At 44.1% G+C, this 21,011-nt stretch overlaps 1 protein-coding gene across 7 annotated transcripts in view; it reads left to right on the plus strand.

Annotated features, from left to right (window-relative positions):
* Atp8a2 (ATPase phospholipid transporting 8A2) overlaps positions 1 to 21,011 on the plus strand; it is a 538,932-nt gene that overhangs the window by 234,266 nt on the left and 283,655 nt on the right. For all 7 annotated transcript variants that reach the window (XM_050152334.1, XM_050152332.1, XM_050152331.1 and 4 more), the window contains one exon: positions 8,887 to 9,059. In XM_050152334.1, the coding sequence (XP_050008291.1) occupies positions 8,887 to 9,059 (173 nt within the window). The remainder of the gene's footprint in view (positions 1 to 8,886; positions 9,060 to 21,011) is intronic.

Below are 21,011 nucleotides of genomic sequence, written 5' to 3' on the forward strand. Positions count from 1 at the left end.
GAAGAAGGAGAAGAAACCTAAAAACAGGGTTTCCCATTCACCATGCAATGAGGGTCTTTTTTTTTTTTTATGTGCATTGATGTTTCGCCTGCATGTACATCTGAGTGAGAACGCTGGATCTCTGGAGCTACAGCTACAGACAGGTGTGAGCTGCTCATGGGTGCTGGGAATTGAATCCGGGTCCTCTGGAACCAGTGGTCTTAAACTATTGAGTTCTCTAACCACTGAGGCATCTTTCCAGCGCCATGTAATGAGACTCTTGAGAGGGTCCTGTGTGTACGGTGAGCTATTCCATGACTCCTCCTTAGTTATATTTCTTGAAATCTCGGCCAAAAGAAATCCATTTACTTCAGTAAACATTAAATGAAATTCAGAAATATATAATTACTAGTAACTTAAGACTTCTGTTACATTATATATCTTAAAACATATATACAATAAATATATACTATTTTATTTTCAATTAAGCTAAACTCTAGCAAATAAGTTATTTATCATCTGGGAAATGCAAAGTAAAACCAATTGTCACCCCATATAATCACTAGGTGAACAAAAATCAGATGTTCCACCCAGGTTTTGGTAAAGATAAGGAATGAACGGGAGTCTCACACATGATTGCTGGGGACCAAAATGGCACATGCACTTCGGGAAACCCTCACAGGTTCCGTAAAGCTAGAGATGCCCTTGCTTTGTGTCTTATTAGGCTTTCCGTTGCTATGACAAAATGCCTAGGATGGACAACTTATAGAGGTGGAAAGTCTCTTGGGCAGTTGCAGTAGTTTCTCTCTGTGCTTCTTGGTCAGTTGGGTTTGGAGCTCTAATGAGGCTGTATGTCATGCTAGAAGCACCTGGTGAGGTGACTGCGGAGCCCATGGTGGCCGACCATAGAAGGATTGCAGCCCAGGCGCACACTGGGATAAGGAGATAAGCAAAGTGTGCCCTCCATTGTCTTGAAATGTTACTCAGCCACAAAAGGGATGGATGCTCTAATTGATACAAGCAAATGTTTCGGATAAATCGCCAAACATTCGCTTAATTGAATTGGCCAGACAGGTGAGACAATAATGTTTCTTTTTGTGTGATCTAAAGGAGGTAAAATCTAGCCAGCAGACTCAGGCCAGCGTGGGCATGGTTGGTATGCCCTGTATCTTGATTGCAGGACTGCCTATCTTTGGAAAAACTCACAGAATTGTGTTGTACCCTAGTTTAGTTGAGCCACAGGGACACTAATTAGCAACCGCAACAGTCATAAGTGATAACTGTGCGGAAGTACATACTTTGAGTGTTTTAAACATTATTTTAGGATTGCGTGTGTACGAGTGTTCAGCTTGAGTGTCTCCCTCTGTACCACCATGTGTGTGTATGGTGCCCTCCGAGGCTAGAAGAAGATATTGGATCTCCTGACATTGGAGTTAAAGACAGTTGTGAGGTTCACTCATGCATATGTGTGAGTGTATGTGTGTATGTGTGTGTGCATGCGCACATGCTCTTACCATTGGGGATCAAACCTCTGGAAGAGCAGTCAGGGCTCCTCGCTGCTGCGATACTCCTGTCAAGAATTCTGGCCTAGTAAATGTAGTAAGTGGAGTTGATTTTGTCTGAGGAGATGCACTATTTAGAATGCAAGTAGAAACATTTTGTGGTAGGGAAGGATGGGTGCTATAGGGAAGTGTAAAGCTGGGAGTTGGTAGCACAGGAATACCCAGGGGCACCAGCGTTGGTATCATGTTGGAACACCTGGAGAGGAGTTCCTGGTGTTGCCTGGTTCTTGCCTGGTATTCACAGGCAAGAAGCCAAATGTCTCTTGAAAATGGTGGAATTGATTCCTGTGGAATATCGCCACCTTGTCTCTTTAACATGATTAGAAATCTAGGTAGTTTTGGAATCTAACACATTTAACCAAGATTCAGCCTGTGCGCTCGTGGACTTTACATCCAGGGATGTTCATGCATGAGAGCAAAGCAAACATCCTGAGCATAAAGGCCCGGCTCCCATCCTCTGGGGTCGACTTTGGCAACCTGTGACAGCCTACAATGGCTTTGCTGTGGAAGGACCACGTTTTCCAAACTCACATTGCATCCGTTAGGTTCCCTAAGTGCAAAAGCATCAAACCTCAGGGCTATTGAGAAGGAGGTATGATTTTCTTAGACATGAATATGAAGAAAAATAACAGAAGAAGAATGGTAGGAAACGATGTCTTTACCTACCCCAAATGTGAGAGCTAGGCGATAAGAGGGTCTGAAGAATGGGTGTGGGGGACAATGAGGATGAGTAGAGCCCATAGCAGGGCACAGGCAGAATAGGACAGGATGCTAAAAGCGGCAACAAAACCCAACTGGTCCTGTGGACTCCGGAACATATGACCCTTAGATATCCATTAGCCCAAGGTCAGTTTGCAGGCTGTCTCCCCTCCACCTAAAAGACTAAGTATGGTCTGGTTGGATTGCTGCAATGAAACTTGAACCCCTCTAGCTTTCAGCATAGTCAGCTCAGAGGCCCCCTTGGAATTTGCAGAACATCAAAGTGATGACCAAGGCAGCTGCTGCTCCCAAGGCTTCTAAGAAATCCTTTATGGCTCTGCTGAGCTCAAGGAGGGAAAGGGCTCTCTCGCCTCCACGGATTGCAGAACTGCTGAACAAGGTTGATTCTGAGAAATAGTCCTTGCTTGCTGCAGATTGGAAAGAATATAGCCAATGTCTGACAATGTTCCATTCTCCTGGTTTGTTTACTAAATCTAAAGGGATTAAGGGCTGAAGTACTTTAGGGGGCTTATCTGCTCAGGGACTGAGCAAGTCTGTTTGCAGTGGTGCTCCAGGGACCATTGGATGAACCTGGACTTGGGGAGTGTCTGTAAATGAGCAACTGCAGACCTCAGTGGTACTCCAGGGACCATCAGAACTTAGGGTGAGGGAGCATCTGTAAATGAGCAACTACAGACCTCAATGGTACTCCAGGGATCATCAGAACCTGGGGCGAGGGAGCGTCTATAAATGAGCAACTGCAGAACCATCCCTTGAGATGGCTGGTGGCACTGTGGTTTTACACAGTTTTATTTAAACACTGGAGAGGCAACCACAAGCACTGGCCTCATGACAGCAACCCAGAGTAATTTTTCAGCACGACTAAGGGACAACCATCAAGTGCAGTCACCCACTTTTGACACTTAATCACGTATGCTTCTAATCCCAAGAAAGATGAGATTATAGAACACAAATGAGCAGCCAGACACAGAAAGTTCAATATTAACACCTAGAAGGCAAATGCCAATTAAGAAGGTTGGAATGTGTTTTATTCCTCTGCGAATGAACTCCCCTGCTTCAACTCCCTATGGTCCTAATAACAGCAAAGTCCATTGTAACTTTTAGTAATTGGGTTTTTTTTATTAAAATAAAAAGAGTACAGTATAAATTTTAGCAACCAGGCTAAGTAGGCATTAAAGACCCTGGGATCCAACCACAATGCATAGCATCATTCCTTTGGGAAAAAATTCTAAGTGTTCAATAACTACCTTACAAATAGACTTTAGGATCATAGTCCTCTTGAGACTAAGGAGCTGTACGCAATGGCAATGCCTGCCATTGACTCGCCCGAGAATGGCACCAAAGGGACCTATATTCTTCCATACATGTGTGGTGAATTCAGCTAGTCTGGGTTCGATCAAAGATTATTGCTGACTATACAGGGAGAGCATGAGAGTGAAGGCCAAGGCATATACTCAGGAGAGTCAAAAGGGGAACTGGGAGGATAGAGCCACAGATGTAAGGAGCTTGAAATCTCCAAAGCAAAGGTGGCGTTGTGAATAGCTAGAGTCGGGAGGGACCACTATGAAAATGAGCTGACATTGCAGGCAAGAAGTCCATGAGGTAAGAAGAAAAAAAAATGAAGAACCAATCATTTAAAAAAAAAAAAAAAGACATACAACTGAATGTGTCCCCGAAAGACTGGGTAGACTATAAGGAAGGCAAAGAGCTGCCTAAGACCTACACATATTTTCCCATGGCTATTGAGGGGAATATTTAGAAGCGATGCCTAAGTATATCAGTTCATTTCTGAGTGGAGCACAGTTAGAGTGCACCTGGCATGGCTCAGGGAGGGCAAAGGTTGGCAAGAAGAGCTAATGACTTCATCAAGCTTGCAAGTTCATATAATTCCAGCCAACCACAGACGTGAACCAGAGTAAGGTGGCAAGGCAGGACATAATGGTGGTGATGCATGGAATGTTCAAAGGAATGTTGGACTTGTCTGCCTTAATCTTTCCCTGTGTATACGCATCTTTTTTCAGACTTGCCACTTTGATTGTGCGGTAAGATTTATAAGAGTAGATTATATAAAGTGTGTATGTCTAATTGTCATGTTGTTTTTATTACCTGGGTAGATGGTAGCTCCTCTGATGAGTAGATATGATTCGTTGATTAAAATGGATTAAAACAGGGTTTAGCTCGCATAACTTGAACTAACATGGCTGATTTCTTTGCTTGAGGAAGCTATGCATGCATTTGAATCTAAGTGAGAAAATTCATGATCAATAGGATATAAAATGCGAAACAGCTTAGTATGTTTGGTTCTCGCTGTGGGGAGTGTATCCATTCGTATGTGCAGTATGATTTTTAATACAGCCATGGGATGCCACCATTCACTTTTACATGTATCCCAGCTACAGGAGCATTGTCCTGTCTTCCCACTCTGTATTAGTGACTGCTACTGTGTGAAAGTGTCCATGGAAATCCATGTGGTGAAAATTTAATCTCTGGTAATGATGTTGGAAGGCAGTGCCTAACAATAGGTAATTGTGAATGGGTTGATGCTGCATAAAAGAACTTAAGGCTTGATGTTTTCTCTCTCTCCCTCCCTCTCCCTATCTCCCTTCCTCCTCTTCTCCCTCTACCTTCTTCCCTCCATTCCTCTCTTTCTTTCTCTCTCTCTCTGCCCCCCACCATTTTCTTTTTTCCCTGAGGAAACACAACGCAAAGGCTTGTCAATCAACGCTGGCTCCTTAATCGTGGACTTTGAGCCTCTATCATCATGAGCCAATCAGTTTCTGTTCATTATAGACTTTCTAGACTAAGTTATCCTGCATTTAAAGCGCACAGCTTCTCCCAGGCTCTGGAGCATACTGTGCATGTGGTTTTCGTCCATGCACTCCGCAGGCATCTACAGTGGAGGTCTTCAAGGAGGGCCTCTTCCAAACACTCAACATGATAACAGCATTGCTCCTCTAGTCACTTGCGGCCTCGCAGTGCTGTGCTGGCTCCATCCAAGTATCTGTGATGACAAGAGCGGTGGAGCTCACCACCTTGTCTTTTACTTAGCCAGCTCCTTCGCTTATAGTAAAACCACCCCAGGCCCTGAGGCTACAACAGGCATTTTTCTTTATGGTTCTGGGGGCTGGGAAGTCAAGATCAAGGTTAGATGCTGGTTTGCAGATGGCTTTTCATATTGCTGTGTCCTGCACGTGGTGAGGAAGAGAAAGAAGAAAAAGGAGACAAGGGGAGGGGAAAAGAGGAGAGGGGAGGGGAAGGGAAGAGAGGGGAGGGAAGGGAAGGAGAAGAAATGCAAATACACTTCCATCTATTGCATACACTAACCATACCACAAGCCTCCACTTTAGTGTTCTGATCACCTCCTCCAATCTGTGCTTTATAATAGGGCTTGATTTAGCAATTTGGGAGGATTCCAGGGACACCTTTTATGGTTAAGACCTTTGCTTGTGAGTTGTAAGATGGGAAGAGACTCTCAAAGAGTGGATGTCCCAGGGCCTCTGTTGCTGTGGAAACTCCAGTACTTTTTCAGGTCTTTTCTTCTGCTTGCCTGGGAAAGGAAGGTTGTACACATCTGAGAATCATAGGTTTCCTAGGCATCTTGTCTTAGACTACTTTCCTTTCTGTGGCAGAGAACCCTGACCTAGTGGTTTATGAACAAAAGAAATGCATTTCGCTCATGGATGTATGGGATGAGAAGTCGTAGCCTGAGGACTGCGTCCAGCAAAGGTCTTTGTCTGAGTTAGGTTTCTGTGATAAAACACCATTGCCGCTGTGATAAAATACCATGACCAAAAACAACTTGGGGAGAAAAGGGATTCCTTCGGCTTATGTCACACTCCATCTCTGAAGGCCAGGACCTCAAAGCAGGGACCTGAGGCGGGCACTAAAGGAGAAGGCATGGGGAGGGGAGGGGGTGCTGCTTACCACCCTGCTCCTCATGCCTTGCTCAGCCCGATTTCTTCTAGCATCCAAGACCACCAGTCCAGGGGTGGCACAGCCCACAGTGACCTATGCCCTCTCCCACCAATCATCAATGAAGAAAACATCCAGTAAGCTTGCCCACAGGCCAGTCTAGTGGGGCTTGTTTTATACTGAGGTCATCTCTTTTCAAACGATTGGCTCACGTCAAGTTATTGTAAAACTAGCCTGCCCAGTCTTCTTGTTGGGTCTTCCTAATTAGAAGACTGGGAGAGAAGGAGACAGACAAGAGTGAGCTGCTTTTAAAAAACACTCACTCTTGCAATACTTCTGTCAGTTCATTCTGGGGACAGTAATATAATGACCTACCTTTCATACTGCAGTATTGGGATGAAGTTTCCAAGTGAACTCTGGGAACACATTCAAGCCATAGTACCACCTTTCTGCCATTCATCTTCCCACTGCTCGTTCTTGTTTTGAAAACACCCTCCTTCTTCCAGCCCCAGAGCCCGCCCGCCCACCCACAACCCCCATGCTGACGGTGTTCAGCAGCCAATGGAGCCTCTACCTCCAATGGTGACAGGTGACTAGTGTCTAGTCTATCCTCATACATAATCTAGAAACAGTCCTGATATAAAAACTGCCCTCCCCAATTCTACTCTCCCATATATCTCCCAGATAGGTCTCTGTATGCTATGCCCTTGTACGAAAGTGTGATCTCTGAGTCTCAGGAAATTTTATGCATCAGCCTTTTCCTTTTTGGGCCAAGACATACCCATGGGGCAGCCAATGGGATGGAAGGCACTGAGCTAGACTGGTCTGCCAAAGCAACAGGACCGTGTTCCATCAGCGATGTGGTCTCAGGAAGGTTTCCTATTTTGGATGAATAAAAGCCTGTCTTGTCAAGCCAGGTCTCAGTAATAGACCTGAGGATAGAGGAAAGGCTTTTCTTCTATCCCTCTGAATGCTGAAGGCCAGGTTGTTTCCATAGATAAGCAGAGATGTTTCCTGACTGGAGAGATGGCTTCGTGGTTAAGAGCACGGGCCACTTTCCGAAAGGACCCTGGTTCAATTCCCAGCACCCACGTGGCGTCTCACAATTGTCTGTAACTCCGGTTCCAGAGGATCCAACACCCTCACATATGCAGGCGAAACACCAATGCACATAACATAAAAATAAATAAATCATTGAAAGATATAGACTCAGAATGGTAGAACTAAGGATAAAATGCCTTAAGTTCTATTTTTAATAGAAATCAGTGTAATTTGATTGAGAGCACATTGTTCTATTAATTACTCATCTCTCAAGTCTCCCTTGGAGGTATTTATTCACTGTCTTGTGTGTCTTCCCCGATAGAAGACATTCCTCATGAATAAATAAGAGGAGGACAAGACAGGGCTTCATTCAGTGTTAACTGGATGCCAAACTCGTGCTCAGTTCCTTATTTGGGTCAGGTCCCTTTCTCATAACAAAAGTGCTGGCAAGTGTTCCTAGCCTCGTTTTATACATGAAGAAAGGGCAGTTGAAAGACATGAAGTTCCTTGCCCAATGCCAAAGAGGTGGTAAGTGTGGAATTCAGACTAGAGCTAAGTTATATAGATTTTCATATAAAAGTAGGGTTCTAGCCTTAGTGGGAGGGGCTGGAGCAGGCATCCTTACAAATCTTTCTGTGTCTTTGGATCTTATTGATCATGAATGCTGGGCATAGAGACAATGGAAGCAGTTTCTTACCGCCAGCCCCAGTGAACTTCAGTGAAACTAGGGGAAGAAAAATGCCTGTCCATCAAACTCACTGCTGCTAAACCATAATTTAGGTAACCATAAGGTAAATTACACGAAAACGCAGCTTCACGGATAAAAGATCCATTGTCCGGGAAGAATAGTTTTGGTGGATTTCCGTGCTTTCTGAATAAACATAAGCCAAAAGGTGCATTCTTCTGGCTGAGCCCATGCATTCCTCCATGCATGAACATCTTTTATTAATCACGGGAATGACTTTGTTGCTTTGCATGTAACAACAGACCCCTCCCGGTGTTTGTTTAGGCGGGTAGCCGTGGTGGCAGTGGTCTGGTTGGTATGGGCAGTTTAACTTGATTAGATTTCTTCATGTGAGAATGACCAGCTCATTTCTTATCTCCGCGATACATGGAGGCAACCGCAGAATCCGAAGTTTCAGTAGGTGTGAGGGTTAATCGTCATGTAAAGATATGTTTTGGTATCACACCCCTTCTGGGCTCTTTAAAGCTTTATCTTGTGCAAACTGAGAAATGTTAGTGTTTCTCATGTAAGTTCCAATAATGCTTTTTTAAAAAAGCATATGTGCATTGGTTGAGGTTCCTTTTAAAATAGCATTAAAAGAATGTATATGTCTATTTGTACATTGAGAGAGAGAGAGAGAGAGAGAGAGAGAGAGAGAGAGAGAGAGAGAGAGAGAGAGAGGAGAGAGAGAGAGACCCCCATTGGGGAAGAGGTTTTTTGGCATCACTAGACTGTACACTTCAACCAGGTCGGATCATTGTGAATATCATAGGGTCTTTCACTCTGAGACTGTTTTGCCCTTCAAACAGCCACAGAGGGCATTGCCAGTGACTGTACCAAGTTGAACCATGGGTTTTTCTCCATGCCCCGTCTTCTCATTTCAAGAAACTTTAAGTCCGCCTTCTGTGTATGAAGCCCACAGACATCACGCTCTTGCATTTTTTCCAGGCAACAAGGGCTGCCATCACTCAGCACTGCACGGACCTGGGAGAGTTGCTGGGCAAGGAGAACGATGTAGCCCTTATCATTGACGGCCACACCCTGAAGTACGCTCTCTCCTTTGAAGTCCGCAGAAGTTTCCTGGACCTGGCGCTCTCGTGCAAGGCGGTCATCTGCTGCAGGTAAGAACGCGTAGGCTGGGCCCAGTCTGCGAGCTTGATGTGTCTGCGCTGTGGGCTTCTGGAGGAATCGAGGCACAGGGACTCTAGGCTTCAAATTCTGCGTTAAAAGAAATGGACAAAGGTAAACAAAGACAGGAGTTTCTCTTTGACCGTTGACTCATAGGTTTTTGATCAAAGCAGCAGGTGGCTTTTGCGCTTTTGTTTCTTGGCACTCCGTGGGGTGGTGGCATGTCCATTCAGGGTGGGTCTTCCCTCCCCACTTAAAGCTCCCCCAAAACACATTCACAGACACACCCAAAGACGTGCTTAATTATAACAATAAGTGTTTCTTAACCTAGTCAAACTGACAATTAGAATCCATCATTGCACCCCCAACTGAAAGTCCTCATTGGTTCTTTATGGCATCTGAGAAGACTTTTGAGGGTGGATGTTGCTAACATTCCATTGACAACATATAACATGGAGGTCCACTTCTCTAGTAGGAAGATAAGTGGCCACCGTAGGTAAAGGGCCTTTGACAGCCAGAAGAGCGACAAGCATGCTGGGAACCCGGTCTTCTGTTGTCTCTTATTGTGTCTAAGATGCTCAGTTGCTAAGTGGGTGGGACCTGTCTTCCATGGGTTCTTCGAGACTTGGAAGTTATTATCATTCTACCTGATCCATAAGTACTGTCCGGTCCCTTTCCGCCTGCTGCTTGCATTGTTCATCAAGAAACAGTCCCCAGCTTGTCAGTGGCTGAAGCAAACAGTGGGACCAGCCTAGTAAACTGCAGCTCAAAACCAGCACACTAACCCCTTAAAGAAGCTTTCACGGGCCAATCAAAATGATTCCGTCTGGGTCTCCAGACTGCGGGAATAGGCTCCATCCTAGCTGCTGTGTACTGCTGCGTACACATCCGGCTGCTGTATACTAAAGAAAACACCGTGTCTTCTCGCTTAGGCTGCCTTCACCTGGCTTTGTGTGTCCCACAGGTGCAAACCTTAGGTTGGCACAGGAAAGAGCTCTAACTTCAGTAGGCACTAAGAGCCAATTTCACATTAAATACAGTGACCATCTCCTACACAAAAGTGTCCATCAGAAGGATCCGAAGGGGTTTCCAGCATCCCTGCCCTCAGACATTTCTTGGCCGATGTCACACCTCTGATTCAAAAATGGCAGCAACAAAAACCGAATGCACACTTTATAAACAAAACGTTCAGTTGCTTCGTCTGTGTTCAGAATTGTGAGCCAAGTTTCACGGGTGACTTTGCACAGAAAGTTGGGCTTATTTCATCTTCCATGTTGAAAAGATAATCATTTTGAGTCATTCTTTTCTCGAAACACAGAAGAAAAAGTTCTGGGGTTTTTTTTTTCTCAAAAAAATAATTTTCTGGGAAATCGTTATGTATTTTCTTATCAGTATGGATTTTTGTAGATGGTTGAATGTTGCATAAGAATTATAATGTAATATAAAAATTCCCTCAAACTAAGATTTAAGTAGTGAGAAGAGGAATCTCACCCACCCCCACAGGTCCCCAGAGAGCCCAGCCACTCTCAAAGATCTCGTCTCTACACTGAAAAATGTCCCTGTATTCCAAAGGCAGTAACCCCATAGAAACCCCCTCCAACCAAGCACATGGGGATGCCACTGTAGTCCCAGATACTCAGAGAACTGAGACAGGAGGATTGCTTGAGCCGAAGAGATCAAGCCAGTTTGTGGAGAAGAAGTGCAAAACCTATCTCAGTCTAGGGTCCTTCTTAGTGATGTCTTTGGACATTCAAGTGTGCCTCCCTCAACTGATACATGCTCAAATACCCGCCCCGTAATATTTAGGTAAATGGGAATAAATTAGTCTTTATTTATATAATTTTTGACCTTGGAAGTCTATTACATATTTTGATTAAATTATACTCAATTTTGCTAATTACAGTGTGCCGTACTCCAGTATTTTCTATGCAGTTAAAAACTTAACAAGGGCCTTTGTAGTCAGCAGGACACTCAGTTTCCCGTCGGGATTCTTAGATGCTGCTGTATTGCTTGTTGACCCTGTAAACCTCCGCCTAGAGACAACTGCAGCTGTAGGTTTGATATCTGCACTGTACATTCTGGGTGTTGTGAGAGAACTGAAGATGTATGATCTCTGTTCTTCCAGGTCAGGGTGTCTTAGTGTATTGGTGTTAATGCCTTGCATCTGCCTTACATCCCAGATCTTGGGCTCTGGCCTTCAGTGAGGCTGTGGTCTCACACACTTCCCCTCGTCATAAGCAACTGCCATGTTCTGTTTCTCATTTGACTTCTAGTTCCTTTTCACATTTGTCATTGATGGTGTGCCCTGGTTTGCTTCCCTCTTGCCTTGATGGGACACTTGATGGAACCTGACTGGGGGAAAGGGGTTTATTGGACTTACGGTCACAGTCAATCATCAAGGGAAACCAAAGCAGAAACCCCAGGCAGAAACTCAAGCAGAGACCATGGAGGAACGGCGTTTAATCCCTTTCGTTTGTCATACAACCCAGGACCACCTGCCCAGGGGTCCCATGCCCCACAGTGGACTGGGCCCGCCCCATCAATCATTAATCAAGAAAACGCCTGATAGACTTGCCCACATGCCAATTGGAGGTAACTGGGGTTCTTTCTTTCCTGGTGACTCTAGTTTGTATCAAGTTCACAAAAACTAACTAGTACATAATTTCTCCATCAAAACTAATAATTGTTTTCATTGTTGTGTGTGAGAGCGAGAGAGGGGTGGACGGTTGCTTGCACCACACTGCACCTGTCAAGGCCAGTGGATAAGTCCATAGAGTCTTTTCTCGCGCACCTTTACCTGGACTCTGAAGCTGGATCTCAGGTTACCAGGCTTGTGCAGCAGGCAGGTGAGCCATCTTACTGGCCACTGATGGCTCCTCCCTGAGGTGGTTTGCTTTTTCTATTTCTGTGACATCTCTATCACCTCCCTATATATCCCGCCGTGTCTGCTGTATTTCTGGAAGCCTCTGGATATTTCCCAGAGCTTTGGTCACAGAGCCTGTGATGGCCCCATCTTCGTCTCTTCTCCCTACATGCGTCCCCCACATCGGTCTCAGCTTTGCAGAGAACCATGCAGAGAGCTTTACAGGGTGGGGTGTAATGGGGGGAGTGTTCTAATGCAAATGTGCCAAATGATGAAGCCATTTTATTTTTAGGAATAGACACAAAAGAATTCAAAACAGGTACTCAAGCAAAAGCTCATATACATGTATTTAAAGTAGCATTGTTCATAATAGCTAAGCTGTGTATACAACTCAAATGTCCATCAGTTCAGAGTGGAGAAGAAGAATGGGGTCTATCTGTATGATAGTATTCAGCCGTAGAAAGAAATGAGGCCCTGATACATGCTGCAATGTGAGGAACTCCAAACCTATGCCTGACAAAGGGAGTGGATTGCAAGAGGTGGTATAAGGTGCTATTCGAACCCTATGGAATATTCGGAGGGGACAAACCCATAAGCTAAGCAGCTAGAAGTGAGAAAGAGGGAAGCTGCTTCATGAGTGCAGGCTTGGCTTTTGAAGTTGGTGAAATGTTCTGGATCTACATGCAGAGGATGGTTGTGCTGTGATTATGCTAAATGCCATTAGATGTTTATTCTTTAATGTGGGTAATTTTTTAAAGATTCATTTGTGTGTGTGTGTGTGTGTGCGCACATGTGCACAGCACATGTGTGTGGGTACCTGCAGAGGGAATCTTATCTCATGGAGCTGTGGTTATGGGCAGTTGTGAGCTGCTCAACGTAAGTAAGAAGCCAGACTCAGGTCTTCTTGAGAACAGCAAGAGTCTTAACTATGGAGCCACCTTTCCAGCCCTGAAAGGGCGAATTTTATCATAATAAAATCTGTAACTTGTGAATAAAAGAATTTATCTAAGTAAATTAAATTTCACTGAGTTAAAAAGAATGAAATATAGGTCAAGTGAAAGAAAAAACGGTTCCTAGGTCATTCCCCCCACAGAGGAAGCAACCTGAACCCGAGAACTTTACAAATCACTAAGTGATTGTGATGGGCAGTCAGGACCGGGGGAGCCTTTTGTTGACATCAGTAGATACAGCTTCATACACAAGTTAGGAACCTTTTGCAAGATTGAGCCAAATAAAAAGATTATGAAATTGAGGTCAGAAATTCAATTAATTTCACCTGTTAATCCTTAACAAGCACCTCCTTTGATTTTTTTTTTTAACAAATAAGTAAATAAAAGCCTCAAAAATTGTTTTCTTGCACATGGTCTGAGATAGCAAGAAGACCCTGTGGCATGGGGGGTGATCTGACTAATGCCGGGGCCTATCTAGCTTGCTGTGCCTGCTACTTCAATCACACGTGCATAATACTGTCAGTGTTCACAGTTTCACTAACAGTTTACCCAGTTCAGGGCTCTCCCCTTCTAGTTTCCGAGGATTTGTGGCTCTCCAGAGGGAGAATGTTGTAGAGAAAATGTGTAAGCCATTTTCATGTGTGCAAGAACGACTTCTCTGTTTTCTCTTCCCCCCTTTCCCCCTTTTTCTTTGAAGCTCTTTGTTTCTTGTCAAAATGGAAATAAATTTCATAGCAGAGACTAGTGGGGGGTGGGCAGACTTTCGGCCTCCCGGGAGCATGCAGAAACGTTAAGTGGCTATGTCTCATCAGGAAGAGAGTCGTGAAAGGCCCATCAGTGTCTCCCACGTGAGGAAGTTAGCAATGGCCCCTCCACAGACCCCTGCAAGTGCAGGTGACGACGGTGGCCCCTCAGCAGTGCCTAGTTAGCCAGGGTGATGGATGACTCCAAGTGTCTGGGCAGGAGATGAAGTGGAGACGAGGCCCACAGTGGGGTTCACCGTGGATGTGCGTGGCAAGGATAGCAGAGGTCGTCATTTATATTCCTGCATGTGTTAAGACTTCCGTCTCTCAGGATAGATTTAAAAGTAAACATGAACAACCTGGTGGGAAGCCACTGAACAGAGACAGCAGTGAGCAGCGCACTGAATGTCCTTCTAGACTTTGGAGGTTTATTTCCCTACCTAAGAATTATTTATATTTCTCATAGGAAAGAAAATTATAAAATAGAGATATACAAAACAGAAGCAGCATTCACAGAAGTGACGCTGACTATCTGTTCTCTCTTAAGAATTGGGGCTGTGGGGGTATTGTCAGAAGTTTCTGTCCTGCCCGGTCCCATAGCCGTTCTGACCCAAAGAAACACACAGAGGCTTATATTAATTATAAACTGTTTGACTTATTAGCTCAGGCTTCTTATTAGTTAATAAGAAACTCTTACAACTTAAATGAACCCACAATGCTTGTCTCTGTTTAGCCACATGACTTGATAGCTTTTCTCAGTGAGGCATTCTCATCTTTCTTCCTCTGCATCTGACTGGTGACTGTATCTCTCTGTTTTTCCTCTTCCCAGAATTCTCTTAGTCTGGTCACCCTGCCTATACTTCCTGCCTGGCTACCGACAGATAGTGTACAAAAGCCTTATCCCACAGCGGGGATGGGGGGAGGGGGTAGGAAGAGGGGTGGGAGGGAGAACTGTGCTTGGAAAGTAAATGAAACTTAAAAAAAAAGTTGGTGCTATGATCTATACTCTGCCTGCGGAAACATGTTTTCTTGAAGGGACACAGGTACAAATTGAAAGTGTGTGAAGTAGTAAATAGAAAACACGTTTGTAAGAGGCTGGATAATGAGATTGGAGTGTGGGAAACACTGTACTTGCCTGCATGTTTGAGGCCCTGGGTTCAACACACATGCACACGCACACACTACTGAATAGTGTTTTACACACACACGCACATGTGAGCACACATGCACAGGCACATCCCGCTGAATAGTGTTACACACACAGACACGCACGCACACACATGCACACGCATGCACCGCTGAATAGTGTTACACACACACATGCACACACACATGCACACACACATGCACACACACGCATGCACTGCTGAAGTGTTACACACACACACACACATGCACACACACATGTGCGCACATGCACGCACTGCTGAATAGTGTTTCGTTATTGTGACCAGTGCTGTAAAGACTTTTTACAGCTATACTTTTAGGGAGGACACTTGAGAATTTCCATGAAATGAAAATGAGTCCAAAAGAAGCAACCTAGAAGTGTGTCACAGACTTTGCATCCTTCACCCGAGGAAGTGAGGCGATTTAGAGCAAGGGAGGTGGCAGTAGCTTTGTCCTTGTTGAGGCAAACTTGGTTCTGTCTGTATAATAGACAGGCCTGGAGTCTATGCACGAGTTCTATGACAAGATTGTGTGTGTGTGTGTGTGTTTATGAACCCACCACCACACAAAAATAAAACAGTAATCTAAAAAAGGCAAGAATCACTTTCATGCTGCCGTCTTGAGCAGAAGTGCCCAGCTTTGATTAGTTTAGTCAAACCTCATTCTCACAGCTGGCTCAGCCTCCTGTCATGTTCTGGACTCAAACCTGTCACTCACTCAGCCTGCGTCCAGAACCCTTTTACATCTGGCCTAGCTTTGATTATTTAGAAATGGTTCCTAGTTTGCTCTCTTCCCCCATTTAGCTTTTTACATTAATGACTCCGGCTCAATAACAGGAAATCAGAACTCAAGGTATTCTGTGTGTGGTACCCTTCAACCTTCAAGTGACATACAGAATTATGTCAAAGCAGAGTTCAGACCCGGTAATTGGAATTGTATCACCAACCGTGTTTTCATTGGCCTGTGTGTTGGTAGGGATCCAGTCACACACTTGCAAAAATAAAACTTTGCTTTAGTGTCTCACACGGCGTGATTTCTCAGCAGTATGTATGTCCGGTGTAAATCAGTGTTATTTGCAAGGTTAAGGCAATTTTCTTTGCTAGTTTTTTGTTTTGTTTTGTTTTGGTTTTTGGTTCTTGGTTTTTTGAGACAGGGTTTTTCTGTAGCTCTGGATCCTGTCCTGGAACTAGCTCTTGTAGACCAGGCTGGCCTTGAACTCACAGAGATCCGCCTGCCTCTGCCTCCTGAGTGCTAAAATTAAAGGCGTGCACCACCACCACCTGGTTTTATCTTTACTAGTTTTGATATTCTTCCGAGGCTGAGTGCTCTCAGATGGATTGTTTCTTGAACAAAAATCATTTTTAAAATCTGACAGTCTTAAAAATATTTTCCTTATATACTTTACCAGTGTATCTTCAGTGTAAAAATCACACCTCTTTGCATTTATTGGTCTGTACAAACATAACTTAAATATTTAAGCCATGGGAGGAACCCGAAAAGCTTTCATCTTTGCAGTATTAATCCAAACTAGGAAAAGGAATGATTTCTAAGTAGTTATTTCTGATGCTGAAAAATAAAAATTAATATTTTAGGTCTAAGAAAACATGTTTATAAAGGAATGATTGCTTTAATATTAAATAATTCCTACAGCAAATAATTAATACCAACCCCCTACAAGAGCAACTCTTGATTAGCTAGGGGTTTTAGTTCCCTTCCAACCAAATATTATAGATTTGGTGGGGTTTTGTTTTGTTTTTATTTGTTTGGTTGGCTGGTTTTGTGTGTGTGTGTGTGTGTGTGTGTGTGTGTGTGTGTGGTTGTATGTGAGAGAGAAAGAGACAGAGACAGAGGGAGAGACAGACAGAAAGAGAGAGAATCTGGGGAGATTTAACCTGGGACTTTGTGCAATGAGCTGTCCCCACCCACCCTCACTCACCCACTCCAGGAAAGTTACAAACTGTCACTATGTTAAACTCAGAGGGAAATAAGAAACAACTTAGCATCTCAACTTGGTTGCTTATTTGTTGAACTGGGCAGAGTTATCATACAACTGACAAAAATATTGACAACTAGGGAAAATGGAGGATTGGAGAGGCTTGGGGCAGACACTGAGGTAAACAGGGACACCCAGGGGGACACTCCAGGGCGAGCCTGCCCCTTGGCGATGTGGGGTGTTGCTGGGGAAGCAGCTCCGGGAGAGCTCTCTCTGCTTGCTTTGGAAACTGTTAGGTCAGTTTCCTTTCTATGTTGGTCAGAAACCATAACCCTCTGATGACTGGCACACCAGGGTTTCTACACAGAAGCCAGGTCAAGAAGGACAAGAGAAGCCCCGAAGCCCTTTCCTGGGTGGAGTAGTCTAGAAACTTTAGTGGTATCCACTGGCCCTGCCCCGTGTCTGTGTGCAGAGCCATGTGCGGTGCCACAAGAGCAAACTGGCACATCCAAGCTTTTGCTGTGTTTTCCTGCTGCCTGGGTTTATGAGTGATGAATTCATGGCTGCCTGTCATTCCTGACAGTGCTGCTTGCCAAATGAAACAGGGTGATTCCAGGCCAAACTGTGGTGCAAAACACTGAAGTAGAGGCTCCTAATATTGGGTAGTTTTTTTCTGCTAGCAGAGAGAGAGAGAGAGAGAGAGAGAGAGAGAGAGAGAGAGAGAGAGAAAAAAAAGAAAAAGAGAGAGAGAGAGAGAGAGGAGGAGAGAGAGAGAGAGAGAGAGAGAGAGAGAGAGAGAGAGAGAGAGGGGAGAGAGAGAACAGAGCTTAATTACACATGTGGAATACGTCATGAATGTGTCTGCCCCAAGTCCTGCCTTGTGATGACGTTTGTATTTCAAGAGCATTTTTGTTCATTTTGTCCGTTTCTGAGGAGGTTCAGGATGGGACTCAACAATACAAAAGTTGTCGTGTTAACTTTCGTTATGGGAAAGTTTCTCCTCACAGCGCTTTCTAGCTGAGAGAATGCAAGCCCTTCTTATATTAATTGGCCCCATGGAAGATTATGTTTTCCATTTTTTTGTGCGTACATCTGGCATGTTGTCTAATGTCCTGCTCGTAGAATTATTGACATGCTTCCCTTTCCTGATTTCTCCAGCAACTCTGAGAACCACTAACCACTGGGCCTTCTCCATCCCAGACACTCTCACAGTTGTGGCTTTCCTAGGATGCCCCAGAAAGCCACCTAGCAACATGAAACCTGCACCCACCACACACTTCTTTGATTCAGCCTCTTATTTGAGATAACAAGGGAATGGTACTTAAGGGTTCCCCACATAAGTTTTTATTATTATTATCATCATCATCATCATCATCATTTAATGAAATCACTTTATTGTAATGAACTCAAGAACACCACACTACTTGACAAAAGCAACCACTAAAACACGCCCTAAATTCTTAATGCTCTATTTTCAGTTGACTCCACCTAGGCCATAGCTTTCCCCAGTCGCTGTGGTAGATGAAGGAGTTAACTAAAGTGGCTACATTTTGGGAGCCTGTGCTGAGCTCGTTTTCTGATGGTAATAAAGTCCTGTCTTCGTTACTGAGGTCCTGGAGCAGCAGAGGGAGCATGTCTGCTGAATGCCTGGGTCCCCATTGTTTTCTGTTTGATCAGTTAGTCTGAGTTCTGCCAGGTTTCCAGGGTCGAATCTCCTGTGGTTTGCTCCCTGTCAGGCATACAAAGGAGAGAGGGGAAGACAGACAGACAGACACCCCCTCCTCACACTTGTCCATCAAGTTCTTGACACCTGGGTCATCTGAGAAATACAGCGGGCATTTGTTCTTATTCTAAGCAAGTGTTCCTACGAGTGTCTGTCACCACTCGGACACACCAGTCATTAAGACCAAAGTGGCCCAGGGTGGAGATAATCCCTGTACAAACACACAAGCGCCGGGCTAAATCTGTCTGTCAGTCCTTTGTTCATTCTTCCTTACTTTCGTTTGTTTTAATGGGTGGGTGGCATTTGAGGGTATTAGAATTTTAGAAATTAGTCCTGTGTTATCACAATATTTTTTCTTTTTTATAGATACTTGAACCTTATGGTTTTGTTTTTCTTTTAGAAAATCACGATAAACACACATTTAATTAATTTTCCTGAAATAGAATATAACAACAGAAAGAGATTAAAGGCTTCTATCTAAAATGTGAACATGTGTGTGTGTGTGTGTGCGCGCGCGTGCGCGTGCGTGTGTACCTTTGAGCCCAGCGCTTCCACCTCCCGATACTCTGAATCAAGATAACGACACTGAATTATCAAACCCAGGAATCAATGTAAAGGGGATAGAATCAGTTCGAAAGGGGAATTTTTTGAATGGTGGCTATTTTTAGTTTCTTTTTAGTGGAGAGAAATAGTTATTCATCCAATACACATGTACATGTGTGCTGATAAGATTGGAATAGCTGGCGTTTACATTTGGATCACTGCTCACTGCTCTGTCTGGAGACAATTCTGATGTTTCGGTTTTAGCTATGTCAGATATAACTTGGAGAGTGTAGTTGCCCCGCTGCTGTGGAATAATAGACTTAATCCCTCCTGTGTATTTTGGTACCCGGATCTCACTTCTTTCCAGTCCTCTCTGCCCTTCCAGGTCTCCAGTGACCACTATGTCTTGGTTTTCTGCCCTTGGTTTCTTTCCCTTCACGGGAACAACTCCTGTTCTACCCACAAAGCTACAAACGACTGGACTTCATCCTTTATTAAGTGGCTGGATAAACCCTCTTTGAATCCACTCGTCTGTTGGTAGGCACTGTAACTTGGCTGTTGTGAATAGCCATGGACATGGGTGTGCAGGCATCTCTACTGTAACAATAGTATTTGGGAGTTCTTTTCTTTCCTTTTTTCTAGGATTTCCTAGAAAAATTTCCTAATGATTTCCATAATGAGTATACTGATTTGTATTTCTACTAATAGAATTTCAAAGTTCCCCTTTCTCTGCTTTTTTACTTACTCTTTTCCTTCCTTCTTTCCTTCTTCCTTCCTTCCTTCCTTCCTTCCTTCCTTCCTTCCTTCCTTCCTTCCTTCCTTCCTTCCTCCCTTTCTTCCTTTCCTTCCTTCTTCTTTTTTGTTGTTTGTTTGAAACAGGGTCTCACTCTGTAACCTCCTTAAGGAGCCCAGGCTAACCTCAGACTTGCTATGACTGTCCTGCCTCATCTCCCAAGGACAAGGATCACAGTGTGAGCCACATCTCCTGGCTTTCATTTCTGTTTTTATGAATGCAGGCACTTTAGCTAGGTGCAGGCAGGCTCTCACTGCTTTCTTAATGTGCTTTGGTGGTGATCAGGATGAACTTCTGTCCTACAGCACTGTAATTGGATTTAGTTCACTTCTGTCCTGTAGAACTGTAATTCGATTTAGTTCACTTCTGTCCTATAGAACTGTAATTCGATTTAGTTTAGGCAGCTGTGAACACAGCAAATAATGAAATGAATTAGGATACAGATCAATCATAAGTCATGAGTTTAAAATATGTATCATTAGGAAAGGTAAAGAAATGAGCCAGATTTTCCTTTGCATGTATGTATTTTATGTCCTTAATTTGAAAACTGCTACCAGGAATCTTCAATATGAATCTGTGGTTTTGTACCTGGCATCTCTAGGCTTCTCCCCGAAAAGCATCACAACATGCCTGGTCCCAACATTTACATTTAGATCATGTAGAGAAGAAGCATAGTCTTAACCCCACCCCATGGACCTTCTTCTGTTCTGTCTTTTCTATGAAGCACTTGAGGCTATGATGTTGATAGTGGTAATGATGATGGTGTTGATGATGATAGTGACGATTATTGTGATGATGATGGTAGTGGTCGTGATGGTGATGGTGATGATGAAGGTGATGGTGGTGATGATAATGATGATGATGATGATGGTGATGATGATAATAATTATGATGATGATGGCGCCTCTGGACATATGCAGAGGAAGATCCTAGAAAGCAAACTCATTACCCCAGTTTATACTCTTCAAAACTAAGACACAGAAGAGCTGTGTTTTCCCTGAGGTCCTGTCTCCATTAGTTGTCTGTCACAGTTTGAATCTTAACCCCTCAAAGCCCATGTATTAAAGGCTTGGTCACCAGCTTGTGGCACCAGTAAGCGGTGGTGGCATCCTCAGGAGGTGGGGGCTAATGGAAGGAAGTTCGATCAAGGGGAGTATGGCCTCGAAGGGGATGTTCTGGATGCTGGCCCTCCGTGTATGCTTTGCTTCTCAGTGGCCACAAGGTAGGCAG

This window comes from Alexandromys fortis, unplaced genomic scaffold, assembly GCF_014885135.2.
Source record: "Alexandromys fortis isolate MF-2015 unplaced genomic scaffold, M_Fortis_MF-2015_v1.1 scaffold_75, whole genome shotgun sequence".
Classification (NCBI taxonomy): domain Eukaryota; kingdom Metazoa; phylum Chordata; class Mammalia; order Rodentia; family Cricetidae; genus Alexandromys; species Alexandromys fortis.